This window comes from Hyperolius riggenbachi, chromosome 4, assembly GCF_040937935.1.
Source record: "Hyperolius riggenbachi isolate aHypRig1 chromosome 4, aHypRig1.pri, whole genome shotgun sequence".
NCBI classification, from domain to species: domain Eukaryota; kingdom Metazoa; phylum Chordata; class Amphibia; order Anura; family Hyperoliidae; genus Hyperolius; species Hyperolius riggenbachi.
Window position 1 is genome coordinate 154,222,142 of NC_090649.1, and position 16,662 is coordinate 154,238,803.

At 44.0% G+C, this 16,662-nt stretch overlaps 1 protein-coding gene across 1 annotated transcript in view; it reads left to right on the forward strand.

Moving 5' to 3' along the window:
- The window catches only part of RNF13 (ring finger protein 13), a 99,218-nt gene extending 92,483 nt beyond the window's left edge, over positions 1–6,735 (forward strand). The window contains exons 9-10 of the mRNA XM_068280800.1: positions 2,730–2,810; positions 5,087–6,735. Coding sequence (XP_068136901.1) covers positions 2,730–2,810; positions 5,087–5,469 — 464 coding nt within the window. The 3' untranslated portion in view covers positions 5,470–6,735. The remainder of the gene's footprint in view (positions 1–2,729; positions 2,811–5,086) is intronic.
- Positions 6,736–16,662: the final 9,927 nt, after the last annotated feature.

Genomic DNA, 16,662 nt, shown 5'->3' on the forward strand with positions numbered 1-16,662 from the left:
AATTAAAGCTCATGAAAAGGTTCTCCGCTTGGTTTAGTCAGAGGTTTTCCATAAGAGGTGGAATGACTCTTGTGTGGAGATGTGAGAATGCCTGCTTACCCATGTTCTCTGTGTCCACCTGTAGGAGGGTCTATTCACATACAACACTTTTCTCTGCTGAATCTTATAAGAGGTCAGTATTATACATGCACTCCAGGAGTTCTTCTTTCCTGATTGCTCGATCGAGTTGAGCTTTAGTTGCATGTAAAATACAAGTGATTAGCAGTGGGCATTGTGTGTTCCCTAGTGTGACTGTAGCCCCTGTATGATGTGTAGCATTGTGTTGCTCTCATGCTCTGTAGTTGCCATGTCTCCTTGTACGGTAACGCCAGACCCTTCCCTGTGACTCTCCACAATGGTGAGCACTTCTCTGGATGTGTAAATATTTACTGCTGTAAGAATTCTACTTCAACATCTGTAATGAATCAGGAAGAAAGTATGCAACACAGACCGCTCCATCCTAAGCTGCAGACTATATTTATTCTGGGTGACACTAGCCATGTGTAATGTCATTACTGGTGGATTTCTGTGCATCTCAAATTCTTTTGCCTTGTCACGTTCACAGTGCAGTATGGGGCGAGGTGATCTGAGCAGTGCCAGGATAAACACCAAGAGCTGCCTATAGGCAAAGAATACCTTTCATCTCTGCCCCCTCAGAAAATGCCACACACCCCTTATTCTCATAAAAACATAGAATTGTGTTCCAAAATCCATGAACAGTCAACAACCAAAAGACTTACAAGTGCAGCCACAATCCAGTGTGCTTCTTTACAAAAGCTGAATTAAGAGGGAAGCAAGTGTAGACAGCAGCAGGCAGTGGCCGAGGAGATGGAGCTGGCCACATTCAGCTGCCTCTAGGCATGTTTCTGCAGTGCTTATAGGTAAATCTGGCCCTGCGAATGCATGTGTAGATTCCTGTGTTTTGTCTGCTGAACATAACTAAAATGTTGCTGTATAATGGAGACGCATGTCGTGTGTGGGGTTAGTAGGGGAACAGTGCCCTCGGCCTATGGTTGGCTGAGGCAATCCATCAGCTGTATCGCTTGCCGATGCATCAAAGGCTGCTGTACACATGCTATATTCTCCGCAAAGGTGCCCATCTCGCCAGAGAACCATCTAGAATGTGTACAAGGATTTAACATTCACAGGGAGTAGATGTTAGACCACACAGAAAACTAATAAAGTTTTTTGTGGTTGTAATTCTACATGGGTGGCTGCGGAGATGTAGGTAAACATCTCTTCACGTGTATTTTGAACATGAAAAGTACATTTACAAAGGTAATACTTACAATTTACATTAATCAACATGATTGCCCCACTATCGGCCCCCTGCAGCTAAAAAATGTCCCGCGCCGTCCTCCTCCGATCCTCTGTTCCCCGCCGCCGGTCCCGGTCTAATCAGCCGTCTGATTAGGCTGCGTGGCTATGGCCGCCCGCACGCCTCATCAGGAGCTTACTACGCAGGCACAGTATAAGAAAACTTTGTATTGCGCCTGCGCAGTAAGCTCCCGATGACGTGGGAGCGAGCATTATTCGTCTTGTTAGACGAATATTGCAGCGGAGTATCGGAGGAGGACGGCGCGGGACATTTCAGCTGCAGAGGGCCGATAGAAGCGCCAGTTAAGTGGCGGATTTTGTTGAAACCGTCCACAGAACCCCTTTAAAGCACACTTGAAGTGAGAGACAAATGGATGCTGACACATTTACAGTATATCCTCTTAAACCATACAAATCGCCTGGCAGTCCTGCTGAGCCTTTACCTCATAATACTTTGAGGCAGGGAACATACTAGCTGTGTTTGTGCCTGATTCCACAGGTCATTGAAGTCAATAGCCTCGCTCAGAAAACGATCGTTGTGACAGTTTATTCGTGTCGTTGGCAATTTTTTGTGCGGTTTTAAATTGTACAGCTTTCCGCTTTTTCCCGCACTTGCAATTGCAGGATATGCCACCACAAACGAAAAATGGCAGAACGATGACCGCAAAACGTTCACATAAAACGCGATCACAAAAAGCCGACAGATATCCAGGAATCGCAGGGGAAAAGTGTGTTCCTTCCCTTAGCCATAGACCCTGAACAAGCATGCAGATCAGGTGCTCTGACTGAAGTGTGACTGGATTAGCGGCATGCTTGTTTCAGGTCTGTGATGTATTAGACTACTGAAGCCAGGAAGATCAGCAGGACTGCCAGACTACTGGTATTGTTTAAAAGAAAATAAATATCACCTTTAAAATGTAGTTTTGTTCAGTTTTGAGGTTAGTCATTTGGCCCATTGAGAGCCTCCAGTGACACTTATGCCATGCTGAGTGAGGTGTGTAAGCCTGTAACCAGGATATAGAGAGCCATATGGAGCAAGTGAAAAACTGCTCTGGAGTTTACTGTACTTTATCCATCTCTAAGTTAGCCAATAAATGGTATCATCCTGATTCAAAACTCCTAACGTGATAAACAGTGAGCTTTCGGCTTATAAAAAGCCTTCGTCGGAGCTTCGTTTATCACGTTAGACATGGAAGTGCTTTATTGAACATTTTTTATTGTAACCCAGCTAGACTGTTCTGTATTTTGGAATATGTCACATTGCCTCACCAGAGTTCATACGGAGAGATTCGGTGCTCCTCTTTATTCCATCCTAATAGTGTTATTAACTGTCTGCAGCTGTTACACTTAATACAGATTTTGTATTACCACAGGTGATGTTTATGACGTTTGTGCTGTGTGCCTGGATGAATATGAAGAAGGAGATAAACTGCGAGTGTTGCCTTGCTCACATGGTATGCTGTAACAAATGTACTAAGAGTTGCATGCAAAATGAGTACAAATGAGCTATCCGTACCTTTAACTCACGCTAACTGTGTCACGGTATATGCTGGAATATTTCTCATTACTCCTGTCAGGTTTACAACAAAGTTTTTTGACCAGTACGCCACATGGGGGGGGGGGGGGGGAGAATCTTCACAAAATGTGATAAGCTGAAATGACCCGTCTACACTGAGGGGTACAAAGTGCAAAAATGGAGGGGGCACTATTCGGCTCTCATGGCCTATATTGATGAACTACGGTGCCCTCTTATTAGGTTAATGGTCTATATTGAGAAAACCTAGATCCCTTTTTAGACACTCAAGTCATACGTAAAGGAAATTGCTTCATAACAGACTGGCAGGACTGCAATTTACTGATAGGAAATTCTCTGTTACAGTTTTTATAGTTTTTTTTCCCTAAATCAGTTAGAGAACATGGTTCAGGTGGACAGTAAAGCGGGCTCAGACAGTCAGGGATTAGGTCTTTAGGAGCACAGGCTCTCTTTCCCTAACACTTAAAGGGAAGGTTCCGGGAGCCTGCGGAGCGGCGGCGAGGACACCTCCTGCCTGCCACGGGCTGGAGGAAGCCCCAGGTAAGTGGAAATTGATTTTGATTTTTTACCCACCCTCCCTGAACCTTCCCTTTAATCTGTTAAACCTGTGTGTGTGAGAAAAAGCTCTCAGCAGCTGTGGGGTCTCTGAGAGCTGCCTGCAGAAAGCAGAGGAAATGTAACTGATGTGCAACATAAACATTTGTATGTGAAACCTGACACCTGACAGGCTTTTCATATAACTCTGCTTCAATAGTACACTGTTCTAAAGCCCAATCTACACGATACGATTCTTTGTACGACTCAATTACGATTCTATTTACGATCCGATTAAATCCGACATGTCCGATCGGGATTCGATTCAATTCGATTTGCCATTGTTTTGCAATGGCAAATCGAATTGAATCGAATCCCGATCGGACATGTCGGATTTAATCGGATCGTAAATAGAATCGTAATCAAAACGTACAAAGAATCATATCGTGTAGATGGGGCTTAAGCATGGCAGATTGCAGAGATTTACCTCTGCAAATGGGACATTCCAAACGTAGCTAAAATCTACACACCATGAATTACAGCTTTTGCCTCTGATATTTAACATGAAAAGTAGGAAAATGTTTACACAGCTACTTAGACATTATTTGTACATTGTCATTTTAGAACACTTAATTTGATAGTGTTCTTTCAAGTGATGCTAGTTTTGTTACTACTGGATGGAGTGCAGAACTATAGCCCCCCGATTTACGGTACCTGCCAGACGCTAAATTTACAGAAGTTTAATGTGACTCTCTGCCACATTTTTGATTGATGAACTGTCCATAATCAAAACTGTAGTTTAAATGTGTCAAAGTAATTGTCCTTTTTATGCAAGCTAACATTCAGCACTGTGATGTAGTGAGGATAAAATAAATACAAGTATTGTCCTTTACATACTTGTTTGCACTGATTACTGCTCTATTCCAATAAGAGTCGTCCATTCATAAATAGTGGTAATCTGTATTCGCTTCTCGCAGGGGCCCGGGGTAAAAGTAATCCTGAGGCCTGCATCCCCCTGAAAAATTGCAGCCACTGGCCAGATTGGCCAGTAATTGATCTTAGCTCTGGCTAGCTTGGCCAGATTGGCCAGTAATTGATCTTAGCTCTGGCTAGCTTGGCCAGATTGGCCAATAATTGATCGTAGCTGACAAATATATCATGTAGTGGGGCCCCAGCATGAGAGCAGCATTTGTACTTTACCTGTCTCGGCTGCTGTGCTGGAGCCACTTGCCTGTCTTCTTCATTCCACTTCCTGTGTGTAACGTGTGTTGGGTACAGGAAGTGGAATGAAGACGGGCAAGTGGCTCCAGCACAGCTGCCGAGACAGGTAAAGTACAAATGCTGCTCTCGTGCTGGGGCCCCACTAGAGGATATATTTGTCAGCTAAAATCAATTAGCAGGGAGGTCGGGGCTCTGCCCACGTGGGAGAAGGAGCGGCAGTGCGACCTAACATGTTTAGGCAGGGGGAGGCTGGGGCCCCAGCAGTGCTCGGGGCCCTGGGGCAATAGCCCCCCTTGCCTTAATGGAAGTGCCGGCCTGGCTTCCCTTTTTTCAAAATATGATTTCCACATTTATAATGCCAGATTTATAAATAGGACCCCAGTTGTGCATAATTAGTAATCTCTGTAGCTTTTACAATCAAGTATTCCCTTATTTTCTTAGCCTATCACTGCAAGTGTGTTGACCCATGGCTGACCAAGACAAAGAAGACCTGTCCTGTCTGCAAACAGAAAGTTGTCCCATCACAAGGCGACTCCGATTCGGATTCAGACAGCAGTGAGGAAGACAATGACGTCTCAGAAAACACTCCTTTGCTGCGGCCCACCGCTTCAGCCAGCACACAGTCCTTTGGGGCGGTATCACAGTCTCAGTCCCAGCAGAGCATTGTGGAATCTTCTGAGGAAGATGAGGATGATGATGAAGACGCAGATGATGTTGATGCAGACGACAGCGGCAGTAGTGATGAGGAACAGAATACACAGAGTGTTGTGGTGCAACTGCAACACAACATGGAGCAGGAATCCAGAGAGACAAACACTGTATGAACAATGACTGGAGCTTTGCTCTGTGCTTGTCAATCATTTCTGATGCTAGATCTTCTTTTATTTTTCATCAGCTAGGCCTGTAGCAATGGACAATGATGCCTTTATCTAGCTGCAGTCCTAATTTACAGTATAATGTACAGAGTATTTAAAGTGTTAAGCTGCTAAGTAAAAGTTGCTTTAGTTTTTCTCTTGGACACAATCACAGGACCTGGACGCTAGCCTGCAATACTTGCATGGTTTTCTCTCTCTGCACCTTAACGCCACATGACCTGCAGGGCACCTCCCTTTTTATTACAGCGTTTTAATGGTGCAGCATGTACTTGTACACCCTTTGCTATGCACACTGGACTGTTCCTTTTAAAGCTGGCTTTAACCTAGTTATGCAGTAGACGGTATGCTGTAGTTCCAGGCGGCTCAGATGCGGCCTGAGCAGCCTACTGAAGAGGCTGGTGCCTGATGCACAAATGCCATTCTCCAGGTAAATTTCAGGTTTACATTATAGATCAGATAAAACCAATACAAATATCTGTAGGGAAACATGTTGTTCTGTATAATGCAGTCTAGTGATTTGCTAGTTCCACACAGAAAATACCTACTAAGAGCTGGTGCACACCAAGAGCGGTTCTGAGCGGTTTTTAAATGCTTTCTGGGGGAAAACCGCTTGGCTAATGTTAGTCATTGGGCTGGTGCACACCAGATAGGCTCGTTTTTCCCCCAAATGCAAACTCCGGTCCTGCAGCGGTTTTGAGATTTCGGAGGCGTTTCTGCCTCAATGTAAAGTATAGGAAAGTGGAAAACCGCTCTGAAAACGCTAGATCAGAGCGGTTTTCCAAGCATTTTTGTTACAGCTGTTCAGTTACAGCTGTACTGTAACAAAATATAAAACAAACCCTCCAAAAACCGCTAGCCATGTTTAGAAAGTCTCTCTAAACATGCCTAGAATCGCACTGAAAAACCTTTTCAAAAACCGCTAGCGTTTGCGGATCTGCTAGCGGTTTTTGGTGTGCACCAACCCTAAAAGGAAAGTATTTTATTCTACACCTCCAGTAGCGTATATTTTATGGTTTCTGACTTTGTATAGCGTTTCTGGAACATATGCACAACAAGCTGAAGCTTACTTAGTTCATGAATAGTACAATATTCACTGTACCACAAAGAGATAAATATTATTGCATCTGTGTAAGAAAACCATTATAACTGTGCAGTTACAGTTTTTATATTACATGACTTGAAGTCGAAAAATAAAATCTGATTTTTCCACCTGAATGTGTCCCGGAGCACTTGATGTGTGTTTATGACCAGAAATGGTAGCTTATTGTTCTGAGTTTGTATAACTTTAATGTTGTATGTATGCATGTTAAACTGTGATAGGGAAATCGCATACTGGGCAGTTAACAAGAAGAGTTGGAAAACCCGAAATGGCATACACTCAGCAGATGTTACGTTTTAGAGAGTCTAATATAAGTTAACCACTTGCCGACCGCACACTCATAACGTGCGTCGGCAAAGTGGCAGCTGCAGGACCAGCGACGCAGTACTGCGTCGCCAGCTGCAGCCTAATTAATCAGGAAGCAGCCGCTCGTACGAGCGGCTGCTTCCTGTCAAATCACGGCGGGGGGCTCCGTGAATAGCCTGCGGGCCGCCGATGGCGGCTCGCAGGCTAGATGTAAACACAAGCGGAAATAATCCGCTTTGTTTACATTTGTACGGCGCTGCTGCGCAGCAGCGCCGTAAGGCAGATCGGCGATCCCCGGCCAATCAGCGGCCGGGGATCGCCGCCATGTGACAGGGGACGTCCTGTCACTGGCTGCACAGGACGGATAGCCGTCCTGTGCAGCCCCGATCACCGGGGGGAGGCAGCAGGTAGGAGAGGGAGGGGGGAATTTCGCCGCGGAGGGGGGCTTTGAGGTGCCCCCCCCGCCACCCACAGCAGGCAGGAGAGATCAGACCCCCCCAGCACATCATCCCCATAGGGGGGAAAAAAGGGGGGCAATCTGATCTCCCTGCCTGCACCCTGATCTGTGCTGGGGGCTGCAGAGCCCACCCAGCACAGATCAATCAAACCAGCGCTGGTCCTTAAGGGGGGGTAAAGGGTGGGTCCTCAAGGATGTCTTCTCACAACAATTTAATACAGTACATCTTAATGGGGTACTGAAAGGAGCATTCAAGGAGAAAGCTGGAGGGATATCTCTGGGATTAAACTGTACCTTAAAGGACCTAGTTTATGCAGATGGCATGTGTGCGTTGTCTCAAAGGCCCAGGGATAAGCATTCTGTAAACATGCAGCGTGAATCAGTCATCCGTCACCAATGAAGTTATAAAAAAAGCAGCAAGCTACAGGTGAGGTAAAAAGGCTGCCATGCTGGGAAGTGTTTGTCCAAGGAATACAGGCGAGAATCGGGGCCCTTTCACACTGGCGCAGTGTGGCAAATTGCCAAACTGCTACCGGAGCTCAATTAAAAGCCTATGGGGAAGTTCATACTTCCCACGTTGCGGTACTCTGTGCTTGGAAGTGCCTAATCTAACACTAGCACAGAACTACGTTACCTTGCGGTATTCGTGGCAATCTGCAGCGATCTGCATCGGCCCAGAAGTCATGTTTGTCTATGGCGATGTGTGTTTTATTTAAAAGTTGATGTTGAGGCGGGCATGCATGGAAGCGTATTTCTGCAATACGCTTCCATGCACTTCCACATACCCCGAAGCAGGAAGTCACTGCAAGTGCGTGTCACTTCCTGCTTGGCTGGTGGCCAGTTAGAACACGAACGCGGTGTTCTCTGAAGGCCTGTTTTTGGCGGTGCTGCTGACACCGGTTTGCAGTGTGAAACTGGCCAAAAGCTACGTACAGACACAACATTTTCATTGCCTGCCATGATGAGACTTTAGGGAAAAGCTAGCATCAGTACAGGTATCCCATTACGCTGTTTAGTGATCCAGTATGCTAGATTGCTAACTGATCAACACAAACTATTGTTGTTGTTTGGTGCTATCCGCTTGCTGCCCTCCCTCTATAGAACAGAATAGACTGCTTGACTGTAGCTAAGTGGTGTCTACAAGGATCTTTCCTCAAATGGTCACCCATAATTTCTCTGTGCAGACCTTAAAGGTGGCCACACAAGATACAATTGTTTTTAGCTTTTTTTTTTTTCTATTTTTAATTACAGTAGAATCCCTTTATAGTAAACTTCAAAGGGCCAGAAAAAGTAGTTTACTATATCAGAAGTGGTCTTACATTGTATATTTATACAGACACATATGCTGGAATCGAAGGTTTATTCTATTATTGTTTACTATAACGAGATTCTACTGTAATATTTTTTCATCAATTCAAGAATTGCATAACTTTTAAAATATGATCCACATGTACATCATGGTCAATTTTCTTTCCCCCAATTAAAAAAAAAACATGCTTAAATAAAATTCACAAGCTTATCCTACACTATTCAATTTTCTGAAACTTGATCAAAATATTGCACCACGGCTGAATAAAAAATGTATACAAAAAAACAGGAAATTAATTTCACACCAGGTGGAGAAAAAAAATAAAATGTTAAAATGCTTCTATACAACCAATTGTTTTATTGTAAAAAAAAAAAAAAAAAAAAATGCAAAACAGGAAAATAAAATGTTTTATTGTGTCGTGTGGCCATGTCAAGAAAGAGATTTCTCTTTGCCCAGCAAAATGGTGTTATGGACAGGGTCACATGGCTGTCCCCAGTACAGCGCTCTGACTGAGGCTTTTTATGATTGGGGGGGGTATTATGTAATATATGTAAATATGTGGTATAGGATATATTGCAACTACTGTATACTGTATATGTATAGCGCACTTTCTGATGAAGCCTTGTGGTGAAACATGTCCATGTTAAAGTCTATGTACAGCACTCAGCACTAATTGTAATGTCTCATACCCACCCGTCATGTGGTCAGTTTGCTAGGGGGACCAGACTCTAGGTGGTTGCACTATTCCAGTATTTCTCCTTGCTGGTCAGGTAGCACTCCACTGTCCTTCCCACAGACTGGTATACTGTGCAGGCACCTGTCAACAGTGTGGGATAGCTACACCTTGCCTTAGTGCTCCACGCTGCAGCAAAGGGGGATGAGCAAAGACCCCCACACTCTGACATAGAGACCTGCACAGGAGAGTATCCATAACCGTGGTACCTCAATGTTTTAACGCATATTGTATTATATAAAAGTAAAGTAATAAGTTTTACTATTTGTACGCATTCCTGATTTGTAGCCAGAAAAATAGGCGATTAGAAATCCGTTTTCTGGATTTGTGTAAAAGATGAATGAAATTTAGAAAATGTTTGTTCCCTTTCCTCGTATTCCTTCTTGCATGACCGATCACTGATGTTCTGGGACTAGAATAGATCTTAGCCTCTAATATTTGTAGGATCACACAAATTGCCCCACAGGTTTCTCACACAGGGTCTGATTTAAATAACTTGTGTCCATATTTAATACTTGTACAGCTTGGAATCGGGCCAATCAAATGGCACTTCCTGCACGTCTGGATAGGTTCAATTCCAATGCAAGTCAGAAAAAATGAGCCTTAAACTATCCTAGCTTATGAATTTCTCTGGCTCTTCTTGCCATTGTTAGAGATAGATATGGCAGAACTGCTCAGCACCAGCTTACGGTATGCATATGCAGCTTCCAGTCCCTTAATACACCACAGCTCCACTCCTGATCACATTAAAGCCCATAAAATCTACTTACCCAGGGCTTCCTCCAGCCCCTGGCAGCTGTCCTATTCCCTCGCCGCAGCTCAGCTCCCAGTTGGTGGCCCTGGGTCCCCTCCGGTGCAGATGTCGACCGGCACGAGAGCCGCTTGGGGTTGTGCTGACATGGTCTGGAGTGTACTGCGCATGCGCAGAACACTCCAGATGACAGCGCGACCGTGAGTGGCTTTCACACAGACGCAGTTGATGCCCGTCTGCATCAGTACCAGATGGGGCCACCGGCTGGGAGCTGAGCTGCAGCGAGGGCACAGGACTGCTGCCAGAGGCTGGAGGAAGCCCCGGGTAATTAGTAGTTTTTTTTGTTTTTTTTTTATTACCTTGCATCTTTTTTCAGTGCAATGTAGAGTAGTGTGCAGAGAACTTAAAGGACAGTAGTAAGAATAATATGGAGGCTGCCATATTTATTTGCCTTTCAACAATACCAGTTGCTTGGCAGCCCTATCGATCTGACTGTAGTAGTGTCTGAATCACACCAGAAACAAGCATGCAGCTAATCTTGTCAGATCTGACGATGTCTGAAACACCTAATCTTGTTCAGGGTCTATAGCTAAAAGTATTAGAGGCAGAGGATCAGCAGGACAGCCAGGCAACCAGGGCTGTGGAGTCAGTACAAAAACCATCAGACTCCTCAGTTTACGAAACTGACTACTCTAACTTCAGGTACCCAAAATAACTCTGACTCACGACTTCTTAGTCTAAAGCCCAATCTACACGATACAATTCTTTGTAAGATTCAATTATGATTCTATTTACGATCCAATTAAATCCGACCTGTCCAATCGGGATACAATTCAATTTGCCATTGTAAAACCATGGCAAAGCGAATTGAATCGAATCCCGATCGGTAATAAATAGAATCATAATTGAATCGCACAAAGAGTCGGATCGTGTAGATGGGGCTTTATACGTACCAGGGCTGTGGATTCGGTACAAAAATCATCTGATTTAAGACTCCCGACTTTTCAGTTTATGAAAGCACCGACTCCAACTCTGACTCCAGGGCCCATATGCCATTCACTTTTTCTCCTGAGTTTTCTCCTAGGTGGTATTTTTAAACTTGTCAATAAAATGCCTTTTAAGCCACCAGAAAGCAAGAGAATACTCAAAATAATTTTGATAGTACTTTATCATTTACTTTTTGGTACTTTTTTAGATTAAAAGTGCTGGAAAGTGATTTTAAATAGAAGATGAAAAATTATCTCCTAGGAGAATTAGTGGTACTTAACAGGCAACTAGTGGTACTTAAAGAGACACTGAAGCAAAAAAAAAAAATGATGATATTAAGATTTGTATGTGTAGTACAGCTAAGAACTAAAACATTAAGATCAGATACATCAGTGTAATTGTTTCCAGTACAGGAAGAGTTGAGAAACTCCAGTTATCTCTATGCAAACAAGCCATTAAGCTCTCCGACTAAGTTAGTCGTGGAGAGGGCTGTTATCTGACTTTTATTATCTCAACTGTTCCTGGACTATTTACTTTTCCTCTGCTAGAGAAGAGGTCATTACTTCAGACTGCTCTGAAAGACTCATTTTGAATGCTGAGTGTTGTGTAATCTGCACATATTAGAGAATGATGCAATGTTAGAAAAAACACTATATACCTGAAAATAAAAGTATGAGAATATTTTCCTTGCTGCTAATCTTCTAGTAATTATTCATAGTACACAACCAATTCACTATATCATATTTTTTTTTCCGCTTCAGTGTCTCTTTAACAGGAAATAAATGTGGCAGCCTCCATCATTCACACTTCATTTGTCCTGTAACCTCCTGGGCGTTACGTACGCCGGAGGGTTTGCAGCCGACAGTCCCATTATAATTTTAAGCGATCGGATAGCTGTAATAGTTTCAGCTAGTACTAGTCTAGCTAGTAGTGGTGGCCGGCGTCCTCCGCTTACTTTTGATCCCCCCCGAACGCCGCTAAATATATTACCCAGCCTGGATCGGCGCAGCCTCCCCAGACAGTTCCGCTCTTCTCTATGGGGATGATTGCACATGTCATGAGCAGACCCGATCCCATAAAGAGGACCGGAGATGTGTAGGGCGGCTGCGCCGATCGCTGGATCCAGGAGGGGTAATGTATTTAGCGGCGATCGGGGGGGGGTGTCAAAAGTAATCTGAGGATTCCGGCCACCACTACGTGCTAGCTGAAGCTATTACAGCTATTCGATCACTTAAAATTATAATGGGGGACTCCTGGGGACAGCCGGCGGTATGCCAGTGTCGGGCATACCGCTAAGGAGGTTAAGGGCCTGTTTCCACTAGAGCGAATCTGCATGCGTTTTCTGCATGCAGATTCGCATAGACAATACAAGTGGATGGGCCTGTTTCCACTTGTCAGGATTTTTGAGTTTTTCTGTGCAGAAAAAATCTGCACGGTAGACCCTGCAGAATTCGCATACCGCTATGCGATTCGCATACAATGTATTTAATAGGAAATTCGCATGTGTTTTCGTATGCGAATTTAACCGCAAATTCGTGGGTGTTTTTGCATAAAATCAATGTAAAAGCACACAGGCTCTGACAGTTAAATTCACATACTTACTAACATATGCAAAAACGCCTGCAAATTAGTGGTAAAATTCACATCCGCATGCAAATTTTGCGTTTTCCGTGACTAATTCGCACTGCACAAGTGGAAACGGGCCCTAACACTTCAGTACAGACTTAATACCAGACCTCATTTTTCTGGTTGTCTATGAAGATATGCCATTCAGTATGAATGTGTTGGGGTTGCAAAAAATGTTAATGCAATATTAAAGCGGAACTGAACTCAGACCATCCTCTCTGCTTTAAAAGAAACACAACAGCACAATAACCTTTAAACAAAACGAAAATTTGTTATAGCTGATACAAATACTAAAAATAAATCTGCACTTTTTCTACTTCCTGATTCATGGAAGCATTTTTGTTAACAGCCTGTGCTTTCAAATGATCTTATCTGTCTTATCTGCTGTGGCAGTCATGTGACAAAGGGAGAGATCAAATTACAACTTGAGGTTAGACACAAATGAGGGGGAATTAAACAGGCTAAACTTTGCACATACATACAGGGTGCATTTCTCTATATTTTCCTTCTGTCCTGTGGAAGAGTTCAGGTCCACTTTTAGCACTAATATTTTTTTCTTTATAACCGTGTCAATTTAAGTGGATCCGTAGGATTGGAAATTGTCAGGCGGTTTTGGTTTTATTTTATTCCCCACTTGCCTCATTTTCTGCTACTTAGAGGAATCTATTTAACTGGAGCATGAGCATTCGCAAAGCTCTCACAAATGCTCTAAGAACAATGTTGTTTTGTGTCCACATTTAACCACTTGAGGACCGCAGTGTTAACACCCCCCCCCCCCGAAAGACCAGGCCATTTTTCATTAAATAGGCCACTGCAGCTTTAAGGCCTCGCTGCAGGGCTGCACAACTCAGCACACAAGTGATCTCCCCCCCCAACCAACAGCTTTCTGTTGGTGGGGGTCTGATCGCTGCCCCAGTATATATATATATATATATATATATATATATATATATATATAAATTGTCTACAAATATTTCCCCCTGAGCCTCTGGAGGGGACAGCCGTGTGACTCTGCTGTCCCCAGTACAGCGCTACCTTAAATCGCTGTACGGAGTGCAAAACCGGCGCCGTCTAAGTCTCCTAGTGGTGATCGCTGCTGGGAGACTGAAGGCAGGGCAGAGCTCTGCCTATCAAGCAGAAATGTGTGCACAATCTCCTGCAAAGCAGGCCCGCAGGACCTTACGCCGATCGGCATTAGGTGGTCCTTGGGCTGCTGCCGACACCCAAGCGAAAATAAACTCATGAAATAGACAATTGTATCTATCTTCTTCCTAAAAATGACTTAAGATATGCCACTGTTTTATTTTATGTTTGAATCTACTTTTAAAGTTTTAACTGTTTTATTGTTTTTGCTCAATGACACACTCATTGTATTCCAGAGCTAAAATCTATGCACTATTGAACCTTTTTTATCGCTTTCCTGCTCATGAAACCATTTTCTGCTAGGAAAGTGTTTTATAGTTGGAATTTCTTATCAGTGAGAAGCACACTATAGTCACTTCCAGTCTGAGGGCTGGTGCACACCAAGCGGCTTTTTCAGCGTTCCTGCTGCCGCTTGCGGCTGCGGATACGCTTGGTCAATGTATCTCAATGGTGTGGGTCACACCAGAGCGGGAGGCGTTTTGCAGAAACGCATGCTCCCGGGGTGAGGCATTTTTTGGATTGCGGATGCGTTTCTGCCTCAATGTTAAGTATAGGAAAAACGCAAACCGCTCTGAAAAACGCCTGTTCAGAGCGGTTTTGCCGGCGTTTTTGTTACAGAAGCTGTTCAGTAACAGCTTTACTGTAACAATATATGAAATCTACTACACCAAAACCGCTACACAAAACCGCAAAACGCTAGCTGAAATGCTACAGAAAAAGCGTTTCAAAATCTGCTAGCGGTTTTTGGTGTGCACCAGGCCTCAGTCAGGACTGAGTCAGACACTTACATACCTGATATTTAACTCTTTCAGGCAGAGAAGGAAAAGAAGGAACACAGCATAGTTATTAGCGTGCTTAGCAGTGTACATACTCATGTCACACGTCATTTCGGGTATCCTTTAAAGGGTACCTGAACTAACACATGACAAGATGAGATAAACCGGGTACATTTAGAAGTAGTCCTACTACAAAATTGTCTGAAGTTCCTTTCTATTTTACAGTACAGCAAATGTTCAAAAATTAGCTCTGCTATCTAAGCAAATAGGGCAGTCAAACAGGTAAATTTGCTTGAGGTCCTATAAAGTAAACAGAAGGCAAAACACTGATGCATACAAACATTGTCAGTGACTGAATGCACAACATCTCCTTTCCTATTAGTTCTGATTTGAAGGACACCAAACTGCTCTGGATATTGGAGGATTGTATGTTCTGCAGTGCTTTACAGACCAGGAGGACCCTCAAAGACCAGCCTAAGTTTATAAAAAAAAAAAAAACACAAAAACTTGCCACTGCAGTCTCACAACAGCCCCAAAGTACCTCTCAGTAGGTCTCTGTGGTCTGATGATTCAGATGATGGCTGCAAGTATTTGCTAACCAACAACCATTTTATGTTCAATACATCGAGATCAGGATAACAGCAGTGACCACTTTAATGGTTCCTGTTACGGTATGTTCCTGTTGTCTGTGTGCTGTAAATAGGATTGCTATAGTAAAAAAAAAAAACACCTACTTCACTTCAGTCTGGGGCCCACAGAATGTTTTGTTTATCTGTTTCTAAGTGACAGTGCTGTAACAGTGGAACCCTATGGGGGTGGTTTCACTTGCAGCGTTGCAATCGCCAAATCACCATTGGTCAGGAAATCACTTTTAAAATCGCAGGTCTTCCACAACTCGGAAATCACAAGGGTTTTGTAAAATTTGGGACCCGCTTGTAGAAGGCCTGAGCCGAATAGATTATTAGTGAAGGTCATGTCTAGGAGAACCCATGGAGAAGCATGTGATCAGTTTGGTCATGAGATAGATATGCAAGTCTCTGATTTGCTAGTCATGATTATGTGCTACAGCAGGATGTGACCACCGCAAATCAGAGCTTTAAAAATCTATCAGCTGATGAAATAAATCACATGCTTCTTCTAGACATGACCACTATCTGCTAAGACCCAAGTGACGTTATTCTGCTAAGCTGGATCCAGGCTTGCTGGATTACTTCAAGTGGATATCCAGCCTAAAAAGGCTTCATGGGTCCTCCTGTAAGGGAAAGTTATATACAGAGTTAGAGAAAACAGGTGGCACTTTTTTTTCCTTTTTCTGGTGGGGGTGTTAGGTGCTGGCTGATTCGGTGATGGCTTCATGGGAGGGGACACCACAGGCGATTACCTTTCCCTTACAGGAGGACCCCGGAAATTTTCTTTTTACTGACCATCCTGCAGCCCCCTCCTATAAATTTAATATGACCCTTGTGAGGGCTGTGATTTGTTACCATATAACAAGACAAGACAAATAACATTTATATTGCGCTTTTCTCCTGGTGGACTCAAAGCGCCAGAGCTGCAGCCACTAGGACACGCTCTATATGCAGTAGCAGTGTTAGGGAAACTTGCCTAAGGTCTCCTACTGAATATGTGCTGGCTTACTGAACAGGCAGAGCCCTTAAAGGGAACCAGAGATGAAGCATAGATTAAAAAAATGGAATTTGTTTTTACATACCTGGGGCTTCCTCCAGCCCCATAAGCCTGGATCGCTCTAACGCCGCCATCCTCCGCTGCCTCTATCGCCGGTACCGGGTCCCGTCACTTCCGCCGGACGCAACCAGTTGTACGCATGCGCAGGGGCTCCCTCCAGCTTTGTACACACTGCGCCTGCGCAGTACGGAGGGGGTGCACTGCGCTTGCATCGACTGGCGGAAATTACGGGACCCGGTACCGGCGGACAGAGGCAGCGGAGGACGGCG